At 38.9% G+C, this 16,219-nt stretch overlaps 1 protein-coding gene across 2 annotated transcripts in view; it reads right to left on the bottom strand.

Moving 5' to 3' along the window:
- Positions 1-2,141: 2,141 nt before the first annotated feature.
- The window catches only part of LOC139698872 (uncharacterized), an 89,141-nt gene continuing 75,063 nt past the window's right edge, over positions 2,142-16,219 (bottom strand). For both annotated transcript variants that reach the window (XR_011703021.1, XM_071597819.1), the window contains exon 2: positions 2,142-3,163. Coding sequence is in view for 1 of the 2 variants with exons in the window: in XM_071597819.1 (XP_071453920.1) it covers positions 2,747-3,163 (417 nt within the window). In the remaining variant the exon portion in view is untranslated. The remainder of the gene's footprint in view (positions 3,164-16,219) is intronic.

The raw sequence follows: 16,219 nt of genomic DNA on the forward strand, positions 1-16,219 counted from the left end.
TGAGTATGAATCGTAAGGATAATAATATTGACGCATTCGTTGGAGAGGCGCTACTTCGCGCCTCGGATGATTTAAACAAAATGACGCTCAGACATTGTTGTTTCACAGGTCGCGGAATGATATATTCAGTCTCCAAAGAAAATTTTCGCTTACTCGTGCACGTATGGGGAGTGATTTATCCTACAGTTAAATAAAATAATACGCAAAAAATGACTATATTTTGTATCTCCAATGCCTCAGAATGATGTTGGTTTTGAGCAAAGTCGATGTCGCTTAGGTGTTATCTTGTGCTGAGTATTAAGAGGGAAATGTTTTCGTTTCCGTATTTTTCGGGTTGCAGAATGATAGACATCAATTACATTTAGTTACTTAAGAAACGTATACCCTCTTCTGTGAGATTGCACGCGTCAGTTAATAAAAATATAGTGCACAAAAATATTTTTTTTCATTTTACAAATGTGAAGTGTAATTACACGGGTCGCGGAATTATATGAACACGAAGAGAATTTGACGCACTGATGGATGAGGTATTATTTCATGCATCCGCGACGAAAAAATTACTGTCTTGATTTCTTGACGTCTGTCTGGTAACTGCACGTTTTGAAGCCTTCTTTAGGATTATCACGTTTGGAAATACGCAGGCGTGATTTCTCACTCACGATCCCTCACGAAGTGTGCTGCTCTGGTATTGCTCGGGCCGCTCGACGTATAAATATTCTTGATCCCGTTCTTAAGCGGAGAACCTTTAAGGAATTAAGAAAATTCCAAGACCTATGATTTCTTCCATCTCAGTCTCCCCACGTGTAGAGGAGAGATAAGGCCTGAGAGATGAGGCCGCGCGTCTTCGTGCAGTTCTTTCTTTCAGATCGCCTCCTCCTCATTCCCCCACCTTAAAACTCCTCCCTCTTTGCACCTTGGCTCCTCTCACCATCACTCACACTCTTCTCACAAGACTTATCTGCATCCTCACGCGCAAGGGAGTGTGCCCATCCCACACTTCACGTCGAATGATTGGCCGGAAAGCCAGCAAAGGGATTTGCTTACGTGATTAACCTAATCTAACTTGGACCTTCATCTTATCCCTCCGGCAGTATTCTGGAAGGAGCGTTCTGTTGACAAAAGTAAAAGACGTTCCTCATTAAAGGAACGGAGTGATATTGCCCCACGTAGGTTCACTTACAAATAAAAAAAGCTTATGCGAATAACTTTTAAAAGTTATTTCGCGATCTTAGTATGGGAATCAATCAAGTTTTGAACCAATCAACTTCTCACTCAGAGTAGGAAAAGTTATATTTCACCTCTGGAGTCAGGTTCAAGGACTTGGAATCATACATCGAACCTCGACAATAGCGAAATTGTTACGTCATGCCGTCGAAATCCTGATTAGTGGTGATTGATGAACAATCGCAAGGTAATTTGCCATTGTCGAGTGCCAAATAAGAGCTTATTGAATGGTCCCTATTGGCTTCATTTTGAAAATAGTGAATATATATATATATATATATATATATATATATATATATATATATATATATATATATATATATATATATATATATGCGTCTAGAAATCATGTCAAACACTACCGAAGTGCATCGAGTTTCACGCCAATGATTCACCGCCTCACTGTTTAAATAATGGAGACATATTTAAATGTCACATACGTTCGCCACTTCTCCTTTCATCTGCCGATGTCTTCGTGGAATCATAAAGACCAGGAAACGACTTTATTCCTCAGCCAGTTAGTCACCTCACTGTTCTCTGTGATATTTCGTGCAGTTGGGATTAAAAAACAGCCAGCATCACAGCCCGAACCGGTAGTGTGGGCTATGTCGTCAATTCACAAGTAGCAACAAATTGCGTCTTCACGAAGAAGCTCAGGAACAAACAGGCACGGGAATGAAGCACAAAAAATAATGATGTGTGTACAAATTTATCCATAGAGTTGTGTGAGTAGGGTATTTTCACATAGGTTCGAGGGAGCATTTTCAATAATATATGAATTTATCTACGGCTAACTCCTTTCCCTGGTGTGTGTGTTTGTATATATATATATATATATATATATATATATATATATATATATATATATATCTGTAATTGCGTGTGTATATACACACATACATACATTATATATAAACACTAATGAAAATATGTGAAAGTTGTAGAACAGTTTGTGGGGAAAAAAGATACTATTCCAGAGGAATCCTGCGGACATGTCAGTGCCCGAAAGTGACTCCTTCGTCAACAGAAGATTGAAGTGTAATGATGCACTTTGTTTTCTGTGGACTTTTGGGGTCACCCAATGGTCCCTAAATCTTCCTAAGTCCTTCTCTACCATCATTAATCTTACTTTTATCACCACCTGTCCAAAACGCTGTTTGCATATGTAAATAGGTGTATGGTATGTATTTATGTATGTATGTATACATGGACTCCCTTTTTCAAATAGATTGTTGCTAAACAAAAGAATAGAGTTAAACGTAGAACTTAGTACTCGCGAACGTTTAGAGGCCTCGACCTCCGTCAGCAGGAGAAAGAAATACACACCATCTCCTAATGACGAAGGTGTCAAGGCTCCAGACATCGAACCGTTTGTGAGTGTCACGTTTTACTCTCAGCTCGTTTCTTATTTTGTCACTTTCTTATTTCAAGGAGTTTGCTGGCGAATTTTGTCCATATTACCTATGTGTAGTCCCATCAGTCCTGTAGACACACACACACACATCCCACCCTCTCTAAAATCTCATGCCAGATTCAACTCGCTGATGATCGTGTATATGATAACCCACAAGACTAGCGTCACCACGATGGCACCCAGGTAGATGGATTTGTGTCGATGCCAAGGGCTCTCCTGCGCCACGATGGGCATGGGGTTCGTCGGTGACTTGGAGCCCTCCCTGTAATCCCCTCCGTTGGCACCGTCTTCCTGGGACACACAGGGGCATTTGGGTCCCCCGTTTGTCTGAGTGACCGGGGGTGAGGGCCTCGTCCCGTCGTCTCCCATTCCAACCTCCAAGGCCACTGAGCCGCCGCCGGTCCTGTCGCCCGGAGGTCGCCTGCCTCCGCCCCTGGTTCCTCCGCCGTTCAACGTTTCCCTGTTCGGGAGGCCCCTGGCGGCCAGCAGCACCGCTTCCCCGCCCTCGAAGGCCGTGTTATCCATCTGTGGAGAGGAGGGAAAGATCCTTTTTAAGTCAGTCAAATACACAATAGTTTCTTATTAATAATACATGCGCTTTGATTCTACTGTTATATTTTTTCTAGTTGAACAGCATGAACTGAATTAGAAACCCATTAAACCAATGACGTAAACGAAACCTGGCTCTGAAAAAAGGTACTTAATATACTTTTTCTAAAAAGATATTAAAATCAGTGTTTCATTTGGTTTATGTCGACCTGGAACAGAAATTACGGAGGTTATCGGGTGAATAATGTATTCCAATTCATTTGAAAGATTATCCTATTACCATACATTGGTCGCTTGGATCATGCATATAAAATTCGGGAAATAGATGCCAGAACTAGCCGACTCAAGGACTCCTTCCCACGGACAATATGGGATAGCAACTGCATGGTTATAGACAGCAAAAATTCCACTTGCCACCCTCAGCGTCTAAAAAATAATTAGTTCTACTTAAATGCATGCTCTTCCACTAACCTTATGTGTTTTGTCATAATAACCCATTCTTTCCGAATGACCTCATTCGTGTTCTGTTCATCTGTTTTTAAGTCTCCCTTTCAATCCCTCGTCCCTCTCCGCGGGGGGAAATTCCTGCTACCTGCAACGGGGTCGCATTCCCTGCCTTTTACAGTCTCCTCGGGGGGTAGAGTGTTTTGTGGTGCATGTTCATGTGGTAGTGATGTTTCGCATTCTTGCTTGTTGTGTCCTGGGTTGCGTGTTGTTGGGTGGCTTTCGTGCTGCATCCTGGGGTACAGTTTTAGTTGTTTTGCGGTATATATGTTTGCATGAGTGCGCTGCTGTGGGTGTAATTTTCCGTGTTGTTTTTTTGCATATGGTATTGTTCCTTTTTACGGTTGGTGACCTAACACCCCCCGCCACACGCCCTTGCGGCGGCTTGCGGGGTATTATGTATATGTAGATGTAGATCCTATCAGATTATATAACTTTAATTAACTTAATGAGTACTTTTTTAATGGGAAATAATTTTATTAACCGAACTTCCTTAAATACCATAGAAACAATGTAGTAATTTAATTGAACAAAAGGAATGATAATGAAGATAAGTAAGTAACAGTAGGGATTAACCGTTCAATTCTTAAATATTAAATGAAAGCCTATATTTGAGGAACAATGGCTACAGTTTCGCGAGACTTCACATTTCAATAACATACCACTCGAAAAATTTGACTGACCCCACAATTATTAACTCCCTGCGTACTATAACGTACTTCCTCGAGTTTTAACTGTGACCAATCTAAAGGAAAGATTACCTACGATGATTACTCTATTCGAAAAGTCAAATGTTTGCATGCACAGGTGTGAATGAAAATGATGTAAACATGCACCTTGGAACGCTGCTTTTCATATGGGTAACGTACATTTTGTTTCATTTTTTTACCTTACTTTTTAAACATCGATAGGCCACGTTTTTCATCATTTTTTTGCAATAAAAGGCTTATCTCCGTATCATAACAAAGCTTATCGGTCTTGCGGCTAGTCAAAATCTTCTCGTCGGAAGATATATTGCTTAGACTTTAATCAGAAGGAAGATCTCATCCCAAAATGTTGCTATTTCATTTTAAAACGCTGCTCTGCCTATTAGTTTCAGCTTTTTATCGACCGCTACTTTTCTTTGGTTCAATTTTTGTACAGCTAAGTGTATCAAAGATTGTTGTTTCATCTACATTTACACAATTACTCGCAAGGCGCCGCAAGGGCGTGTGGCGGGGGGTGTTTATATCGTGATATTTATTGTAGCTGCGTTGGATTTTACCTCGTTACCTTCAATTTTCTCGTCAGTTGCATAAATGACTCAATTTGCACTCAACGAAACGAGACAGGTAAAAATAATAATAATACGGACCAAATATTGGCGGCGGTGAACAAAAGAAATGGAAGATTTCCATCCGTTTTTATTGAACGATTAACTTGCTCTATTTCAACAGATGAACAGTGGTATCCCCTCAGGACAAGAGTGACAAACTCAAGTCTGCAGCTTACACTTATGTACGCCGTCAGAGAGTGCTGACCCGCCTCACAATCAGAGCGAGAGAGAGAGTATGGAACGTTTGGATGTCCTTTTCGTAATCACTCCGCTCACGTACGGGGAAAGAATGTAATAGGTTTTCCGGATTTCTCTTTGAAGTTTCATCGCCCTAAGTCTTATCCTTGCGAAATCAAATATAACAACAGTTGAAAGAGTTGTGGGTTGAATGCTCGAGGGAAACTAGGGAATAAATCATAATTGTAGGAGTCTACTTGGTTAGAGTAGGCTTTCGATTGACCTTGACACTAACGAAAAAATTCTGTAACTCTGAGCACTGGCTAATACGACGAAAAATATATTATTATACCCACACGTAATATTATAATAACTCGTTTTTTAACTCTGCATACTTTCTACCACCCTAAAAACTTTCCATCCCTCCATTGTTCCACCCTCTAAATCACTTTCCCAGCATTCTACCCTCTCGTAACTGTCTCCATAAACAATTCACTTCCACTCACTGTATCTCCCTTCATCCACTTGTACTGCCTTTGAATTTTTCCCAAAAAACTTCTCTCTGCCTCTATAAAATGCCAAGCCCTTTGTTTGTTTTTCTTTCCGTCCACTTTTTGCGTTTGGTACGAGGTCATCCCTCAACGACCAAGTATTTGAAACATTAAAAACCTACTTTCCGAGTAAAGTACTTTCTGAATGTCCTTAATCACCAATTTTCTGAATGTCATCAATTTTCTCTTTACTGCGAAAGGTTATACGTGCCTAGCGTGAAACATTTTCTGTTGTCCCTGATACTATGACCAATTTGGTCTAAACATTTCCACGATACGTAAACTTAATTACCTGCTCTCACTTCTACCCTCCAATTTGAACGCTTAACCTAGCCTATCCACGTTGGTTAGATCTCACTCTAAAAAAAACGTAGAGTGTTTGGGACCCAAATATGAAGGACTTAATCTCACGCAATTAAACCCGATTCAAGGGAAAGTTGCCCGTTATGAAAGATAGGAAAGCGTCACAATGTTATAGGAAAACCTTGCTTGGGAGACATTGCAAAGACGAAAGTTCAGACTCGACATAAACCTATATCATCAGCATCAGTATTTCCATCCTAAACCTGCAATTCTGCAGCCCTCCATTTTCCTAAAATTCAGTATTAAATCCATCTCACACCCTGCTTGAGACCTTTTCAGTTTTACGTTCTTCTTCATTTGTTTCTTATGTCCACTTGTCTCTCTCTCTTGGCCTTCCTTTAAAGGATCTTCCCTTCAATATTCTTCTATGTATTATGCTTGTAACTAATCGATTGTACGCCGCAAAGGTGTGTGTCTAATTAATCTGTAGGTCTTCATCTTTACTGTAGAGTTTTCTCTCGTTTTAGTCCTCTTTCCTCTTCTACTCTTTTATGCACCAGTTCCTCGTTCCTCACTTTGTTTGTCCATTTTCTTTATCTTAGGCATTTCCTCTCATTTCATGTTCCGGAGGCTTTTATTCCTCGCTGGGCCATTTTTCCAATGTTCCAGGTATCTGACCCGTAGAGTGCCGTGCTCCGTGCAAACCTTTCGACAAATTGTTTACTTTTTTGCAACCTCAGGTGTGTTCTTTGAATATAGTAGGCGCCTCTCCTTCATAAACGCCTTCTTAGCTTGAACTATCCTTCGCTTATTGTCGATCCAGCTTCTTCAATTCCAAATTAAAAGTATATTGCTTCTCAATTAGATGAAGGATTCCACTTGCTTTTAAACTAATAGAAAAATTCCACTCACTCGAGTTTCACGCTTATGCAAATGAAATAATCCCATCACGGCAGTACTTTTTTGGGTGAGACCGCAGTGATAATTTAAGGGAAATTGCCAGCAGAACTGATTTCCATATAAGGAATCACATTACCCTCTCGCACTTTGAGACCACAAGAGGAGTAAATATAACTAGGAGGAAAACAATCACTGATTACTGCCATGACTGTTGACCCAACACCCCCTGCCACCCACCCTTGTAATGAATTGCAGGGTAAAATCAACCGTAATAGTACGTTAATCATGCACTTGATTGTGAGCCTCGAGTCGTATGAAAAAGGGTGGACGTCTGCAATCGTTTACATTCTCCTTATGTCGCTCCCCGTAAGTTGACCAGAATTTTGACTATTTTTAAATAATAGCAGCTATCTCGAAACATTTTATATGATATTGTTTTTTCCAATTGACAACAGTCTACCGGACCAAAGTTGGTTTTGGATAAGGGACATCGTTTTGCCGCAGATCCACGTCCGGTCTTACCGCGACATGAAATACTCTCTAGTATTACAATACTTGAGCATTACAGTTAAACACTTTTCATTTCCGCTCACCCTAATCTGGCTCCCTTCACACCGTCTATCAATGCCTAATCGTTTCTTCCGCCTACTGTTTCGGACCAACAATCTCTCCTCTTAATCGCACTCTTCAATACTCTATTGCCTCTCAGTATCCACGTTCACTTTTCTCATGCATCCTTCGTATTTCTCCCAATATCCTTCTCCTTCCTCAATTCTCATTCCAGTTATTTCTTCGTTCTTTATTCCTTTCTGTCAATTTTATTTTATCACTTCTTCCCCATTCACAAATCTCGAAACCGTTTAAAATTTATCCTCGTACATATTCTCTCGTCTCAAGGACCATGTTTCCGAGACGTACTACGCTAGGTTATACAGCTAAGTTTCAACAATTCTAGGAAAAACTACTTGATTCACTGAATTTGTTCTTGATTTAATTTTATATATACTTTATCTTAAAAATAGCCATCTCCTATTTTTAAGACATCATCTACGCTTCGTGCAAAGTTTGGATGAAGTACTTTACTGAAAATAAATAATTTTCTTCTCAGAAGAATTCACCTGATGGAAGAGCCAAGAATTACTTTGAATGTTTTACACGATGTTTCACGTATTTGATTAAAGCAATCAGTATTGACATCAGGACAATTAAAATGTTATCGTTTAAAAAAAAGGGGAATCGTAATCGATCGTGCGATACTCATTTGCTATCGATTCTTCAATTCAACCACTAATCGCCGATGACCCAGGAATCTACATGCTTTTTGTAGCTAGCCAGTTTTCGTGCTTTATCAGTGAAGGTCTGTTCTTGAACCTATAAGCCGTACGAATATCGATATATCTCACGATTTATAATAGGAGGAAATTCGCAAATAATTTATATAACTGCGAAAGCCTTGAATTAAGCAGAACATTTCGCAGCTTAACCGAAGACATCAGTACTACAGTTTCTTAACGCCCTTTGGCGAATTCAATTTTTTTAAGTCCACATTTTTCTTTTTCGTCTTCGGTATTTGAATCTCTTGTGGCAATTAACACTGTCATTAAAACCATAGTCATTTCCTCTTCAGCATTATGAATGGAATCTGACATAAACGACTGCCAAAATTCTCAACCGAATTGAAAAGTGTAAACACAGGCGTCGATCGAAAACACATAAAGCAAAAAAGAAAGTGTCCACATACATGTATAAAAAATTAAAATCCGAAAGGAAAGTGGATTCGTGAGCAAAAGGATTCATCAGTGAGTTTGGACCATAAGTATCGAACAACCCGATTTCAATTCTGATATCACTAACTGTATTAATCACCATCTAAAACAACATTTACTTACGAGACTGAAGCTTACTCCCTGAGAAGTGAGTGTAAGGAGTCGTCGGTACAAGGAATAATCAATGACTGAAAGATATTGGAACAGCTTGGTCGTCTCAATCGAATCCAATCTTGAGATCGATAACCTGAGATGATGACTGCATAAATTTAAAAGAAATATATACGCTTTCATTTTAACTGACTTTTTTCCATTCTGAATTTGACCGATTCTGAAGCGCAATTGAACCGGTCCGATCCTCAATCACGCAATTCGGTATCAGTGAATATAAATTCCCAACTAGTAATATCGCAAGTAAACACTCTCTATATCTCTCAATCGATCACTAAGTCCAAGGAAGACTTTATGACTCATTGATAGTGGAAAGGCCATGTATGAGGGGTTGATGTGTAAATCGGGGAAAAAAACCCGAAAAAAATACCAAGCGGCGAGACGAGAAGAAGGCAACAATTGAAAAAGATATGGCCAACATAAAAAAAAGTGTTGGTACTTAAGGTTTCAAAAAATGAAATGATGAATAGCGTCAAAACAAACTTTTTAATTCCACTTAAAAATTATACATAAATGCGACCTAGGTTTCAATACGTTGCAGATTCATCAGGCCTGGCAATGCTGCACAACAGTTAAAACTAGGTTGCATTAGAATTTTATTTCACGTAGATGTGGAATTACGAAGTATTAATTCGACTTGTGTCATGATGGGACATCAGGAAAAAGAATGTTATAATTTGAACTTCCTCATATTTGCGTTTCGAAACCAAAGTCTCTCATTTTCGATTCGATTACGTGAATCTGATAATCGACCGTCGAAGTTTCGATTCGAGTATTTATACTTTTTAATGACATCCGTTGCAATGGGGTGGAGGGAAAACTCTCCATGGGAACGCGGAAGCGTTACTTCGCGGCGTACGTATCTGAGGAGCATCCGTTGCTTTCTCCCGCCTCGGGCTGAGGCCGTGAGCGAAAGGTGAGAGAAAGTGAAGCAGGTATTTGGGAGTCACACCCATTCGTTCGAAGCGTGGGTCATTCACGTTCGTTCGTCCCAAAATAAGTCGCCTTCGTGTGAATGACCGAATTGCAATTCGTTAATGATCTTGTCCTGCGTCAAGAATACATAACCTGGTTTTCGACATGTACGCCACGTACGTATTTGCAGCATACATTCAGGATGATTTACACGACTACATTCTGCCGCAACAATGACATACATGGATCCTCTGCGAGGATATTCCTCTAGGAAAGTGAAGAATTGTTTTCTGTCAAGCAACTTAACCCTTTTCACTATTTCTTCTTTATTGCTTCGTCCTTTCATAACCATTTCACCTGTCGCGTACACACATGGTTTCTTAGCTTTTGCTTTTGTTCCTAAGACTCGTAATATACCTCGTATTGAGGGAGAATTGCAATCACAATCAATTATAAAGATATATACCATAAACACAGTAATCAACCTGTAGGTCGGTTTGGTAGGTAATGGCTCATCAAGTGCTAAGCCCTATACGGTGTGTGAAATCCCCACATATGGGTAGGTGGGCCAGTTTCTTTCCCTAAGCCGGTATTTGTTTCCCAGGAAGATCTGGTACCCGAAAAATCACATAGCTGGGATATATATATATATATATATATATATATATATATATATATATATATATATATATATATATATATATATATATATATATAAACACAGAAGTAGATTTTTAGAACATAGAGAGGATTCTGAAGACGACAGCCGAGCTGTCGAAACGTCAAATAACATATTGTGAGTGTCCTTTCTTTGTGTCTCTATGTTCTAAAAATCTACATCTGTGTTTTTATATATTTGTGCATCGCCGAAGAGCGTTCCATTTCGAAGATATATATATATATATATATATTCATATATATTGCATATATATATATATATACATATATTTTTTTAATATATATACACACACCCACACATATGTGTGTATATATATATATATATATATATATAATACATATATATAATCGCAAATGTCTTCTTCAAATTTCTCCCAGTAAACTTCTATCCTCCCATGACTACAACTTCATCGTTAGTTTTCCTTCCCGTCAATTTCATTCTCTGCATTCTTCTCGCCTCATACTTCGCGATAGCTTCCATTTCACGTCTATCGCCATGTCTCAACGACCGGACTGGATGAAACTAGGCCCCAGATTAAATTTTTCCCTAGCTTTTTAATTGCATCAGGCCTTGAGGCAAATTTCATTCATTCCCATCTTAGATGTGACGGCAGAACTTAATCAAACATTTTGCTCATTTCGGCGTTCACTTCAATGCATTTTGGGGTTCCATTCATGAATATTACTCCCAGTCACCAGTCAGTGCTCAAACGGCTTTGCACCCCGCTTATCCCGTTCGCTTGGCTCTTGTCCTCCGTTCTACTCCGGAAACACTTTATCTCGCACACTACTGGGGCCCCTGCTCTATTTTTACGAAAACAGGAACTTCGGCCATAATATCTAATCGGGTGTCCTCTGCAGCTATTACCCAGTTTCGTCATGACCCGGAGCCGTGCATCTCAGTCACCGTGCTCTTCCCAACAATTCCACTACAAAAGCCTGTGAGCGCGTGATGCATGACGATACCTTGCACCTATGCATATTAAGCCAGATATAAACATAAGGAAGTTATGTTCCCGTATAGTCCCCGTGACCAGTGACCCTCAGTGGTGGATGTGTTAAAGATTTCTTCCGGGAGTGAAACCTTTGGTTGGGCCTGCCTATTATATTGGACAGTGTACCACACCCCTTAATATTAGAATTAACAACCACCGAGCCTCATGCAAGAATTCTTCCCTAATTGATACGCTCCCTATCCCCAAACACGCCTCCGAACACAACACTCCCTTTGATAAATGCTATAGTGTTTCCATCTTAGCATCCCGCCCACCCTCTGATCCTCCACTGAAACTCAAGACATTAGAGCAATCCTTCATCTGGCTCTTGGAGTCCTGGAATTGGCCAGGAATCAATATTAAACAGTAATTATCATGCTCCAAACATATTTTCATCCCCCCTCCACCCCCATCACCTTCAACATTTTCCCCAACCTTCTAACGCTGCCCCTCCAAACCCTTCCCTTCCGAATTCCCTCCCCACCTTCCCCTTCCATCCATCGCTCCAGTCCTCGTATTTCCTTCAATTCTATCCCTCTCTTCCTTGATGAAGGTGGCTACGACCACCGAAAATTCGAAAGTTAGTGAGTCTCTTTTTTGTGTGTCTCTGTGTTTTTGTCTGGGTCCACTAGTGCTAAGTGTTATAAAAATGTGTTTGTATATATATATATTTGTTCGCTGAATGGCGGGTTTTCGTATTTCAATGTGTAAATGTACATACACACACCCATACATACACATCTTTTTTTCATATTCACAAGCATACGTACAGTGTCTGCATGCATGGTGATATAATTATATGCATTTTAAAATTATTAAATTTTGTTTTTGTAAATGAAAACTATTCAGGGAATTAGGCATTGAGTTTGCTATTTTTGTCCACCATGCAAGGGGAAGAACGCGTATTTGAATATAAGATTTTGAAATTATGAAAATAATTTTGGTTGCATTAAGCATAAAAGCGTAATTAAATGATATTTCCGCCATTTAATTCAATGTTACGATTTTGATTTAATGTTAATCGGAAAGTGGGGCGCCATAAAATTCGGATGCAAAGGTTAATCATCATATTTAAACGCTAACAATTGAATAAGCTCTACTGAATCGAGCTTCTTTTCTTGAGGTTTTGAATATGGGGACATTGAAAGAGGATAAAAATTCTATTTACCAGTATACGAAAATTCAAATGATACATTGGACAGGCTACTTCTTTACACTGAATGATAAATTATTAATTTATTCAGCATCATAATTATCTATATTTTGTAAGTCGCGGTAGTCCAGGGGGTAGAGCGTTGGACAGCTGATTGGAGGGTCCCGGTTTCGATTTCCCGGCAAGGCATTCTGGGTATCTGCAGCTCCACTCAAGCTATGTGACTTTTCGGGTACCAGGTCTTCCTGGGAAACCATAACCTGCACAGGGAAAGGAACTGGCTCCCCTACCCCTTGTATGAGGATTTCACACGCCGTCGGGTTTAGTACTGTGTGAACTCTGCCGTCACCTAACAAACCGGGTTGATTACTGTGTTTATGGTGTGTGTGTGTGTATATATATATATATATATATATATATATATATATATATATATATATATTACCACAAATATATATATATATATATATATACTATATATATATATATACTATATATATATATTACCACAAACACAGAAAGAATAATTAAAGTGAAAATAACTAACTCTAATATTTCAATGGTCCCTGCCACCTTCATTATGTATGTATAAGTAAAAGGTAAGAAATGAATGTCATTGATTTTTTTTCCGTTTAGTCTAGAATGTAAAACTTAAAAAACTCTTTTCGAAAAATTCTCTGAAATCAAATACGAGGGCGATTCGAAAATTAAGGTCTCCTATTTTATTTTGTTCTGTCTATGTATTATCGTCAGTTGGCTTCGCCACGCGGCGGGAGAAAGGTACGACGCTAGTATTAAAAACCTGCTTACAAGGATGCAAAAAGTGATTGATCGTCATGGCGAATATGTATAAAAATAGCTAAATGCTCAACCCGTCCAACGATATGCGCAAAGTTGAGAATAAATTTGTTTTTTCATGAAAAAAATGGAGACATACTTTTCGAATCGCCATATATGTATTCATAATTACCTGAAAGAGACTGTGAAGTCAGGAAATTGAAAAAAAAGTTTTATTGTCCATTACATAATTTTACTGTTTAGCCTCCATGTATCAAATGAGAATCATTTCTTTTTATCATAAATCGCCAACGAAAAAACGTGTGAGTCCTTTGAGAAAGTCACCTATGACGTTGTTATGTACACACTTTTTTTTAAATGTGTCATGAAATTCGTAATCCAATAAAATATTCTATGTTAGTGCTCATTATTTTTTGAATAAATCGTTGCCGTAATAGGCAATGATATGAAAACTAAACGACAATTGATTCTGAACTAAAGCAGGACGAAAACCAAAATGGTAGAAATAATTTACCGTATTTCAAACCATCTGCAGCTTTTCTGATTATTAAATGTCGATTTTTTGCATCATCGTTTTACAGCAGATCGATCCACGCAGGATCAAAAGATCAAAAACCTAATTGAATAACTACTATAATAGTTTAACTGGGTGACACGAAAGTTATTTTTCAATGTAGACCATTGGATGGAATCCTTTATGGCTGACGACAGAGTAGAATTTTTGAGGGTAGGGAGATAAACACCCTTGTAATTAACAGATTCCATGCCAACTCATCTGTTCCCAAGCGCTCTCCATTGTCACGACCTGTCTGACGGTCCTGTGCGAAGGACCGTGCGATATTCAACCTTTGAAAATCGTCCATCGTTATAAAACACATATCAAATTGACCTGCTGTGTTACATTTGGCACAGTGATAAGTATCTTGTACCTATAACGAGTACTATCGAGAATATCGATTTCATTCCTTTTTACGGTTGGTGACCTAACACCCCCCGCCACACGCCCTTGCGGCGGCTTGCGGGGTATTATGTAGATGATCAAAACATATCGGGTATGTCGTATGTATCGAATACACTTCGTAAATCTACCAATGTCGTTCATATCGTCGTTTCGACAAGAAACCCCGACCTGTGATATATCGATTGCTTCAAATTATCCACTGCGTTCTTTTCTATATAAAAATACCAAGAGTGTCGACATATCTTCATAACGCACATAATTATTTTGATGAAAAAATAAAGAAAAATCTGCATGCAATTTTGCGAATATTTTTTTTTTTGGCGTTCTGCTCCAAACCAAGCCCTGCGGTACTATCGTGTGGAGGGGGACCACATAAACCACTGACTTCCTGGGGAAATGACCTTACTTAATAATCTTCCATGATTAAATTATCTCGGCTCAGTAGCCAACAATAATTTTTTATCCACATCTAAAATACCTTACCTGTTATTTTCGGGGAGCTTGCCTAGAATTATTTCAGTCTCTTCTCAACTTGAAGAAAATAGATACATACTCTAGTAGACAGTTTCTCACTTCAACATGTTCATAACGGCAAAGAATACCTTTCAAATCCTCCAACAATTATTTTAGGCCTAACATTGGGAAATCCTATGGAGGCAGGAAAAGTGGATGAAGGGGGGTATTGACCGGCAGTGGGATGTTGAAGGCTGTGATAGAGGGGAGAATGTTGGGTAAACGAGGAAAGGGAAGGAACAGGATAGGGATGTTGGACGGGATAAAGGGAGGAAGAAGGTACTCGGAGATGAAGAGGGACCTGATATAGATGTTTTGTTAGGAGTCACAAAATATTTATATAGGAGCTGTGTCCATCCAAAAACCTACTTTAACCGGTAGATTACCTAATAATAATAATAATAATTGGGAAATCGGATTAAATGCTCTTGTTTTTCTTGGACAACTAATTTGAACAATTGTCCAGTCACCAGAGCACTGTAGTTTTTATTTGGCCTAGATTTTTTATCATCACTACGATGTTGAGGAAGTGACCTAGAGCACACCGTCATCTAAACCGCCGCAACTGATAAAACTATCACAAATCTCGGATGGTTGGGAGAGAATTGAGGTAGTTTCTTTGTTTAAAAGGACATTTTCGACCAGTTTGCGAAATAATGAAATGTCTGTTTATAAGACTCGAATAATTTGGGTCAGTCACCTCTAGAGACATACAAGTACTTCTGAACACAGTGAAAAACCCATGTAGTCTTAAAAGAGTATAACAAGTAAAATCTTTTTTACTTTAAATTAGAACCGATTGGCCCCGACGGGTGCATTAACAAATACTGAGGGCGATTGACTGAACGGTGAATGACACAGTTAATATGTGCCCATCAGTTGTGATCCCATCAATCAAATCGTAACCCGATCATCAATTTGGAGAGGATAATTCTTAAATAAATCCAAGCATAGCCATTTTCTGATTTCTACATATTATTTCGAGCGACCGAATGATGGCACAGAGAAAGGAACTGACCCTTTGTGTTGCCCTGCGAATAATAAAATTTCTCACACGGTACACATATAGGTAGCGTTTAATGAGTGGTGAGCTCTACCATAGTCGATTATTGATCTACCATTGGGTTTTTATCATTTCTGTTTTCCTTCCCATGCTCTTTCATCAATGTAGTCCGCCCTGAATTTCCTAAACCTAGATTTAGGAGATATTTTGTCCAGTAATCCAAAATAACAATTGAGTTGAAAACATAACCTTCGGTGGTGTATTATTGTATCCTGGAATATTGGGTTTGTAACATAATAAAAGCCTAATATTGCTGGAATTCAACAATG

The sequence above is a fragment of the Hetaerina americana genome, unplaced genomic scaffold (genome assembly GCF_022747635.1).
Source record: "Hetaerina americana unplaced genomic scaffold, ioHetAmer1.1.p SCAF_9, whole genome shotgun sequence".
Taxonomy (NCBI): domain Eukaryota; kingdom Metazoa; phylum Arthropoda; class Insecta; order Odonata; family Calopterygidae; genus Hetaerina; species Hetaerina americana.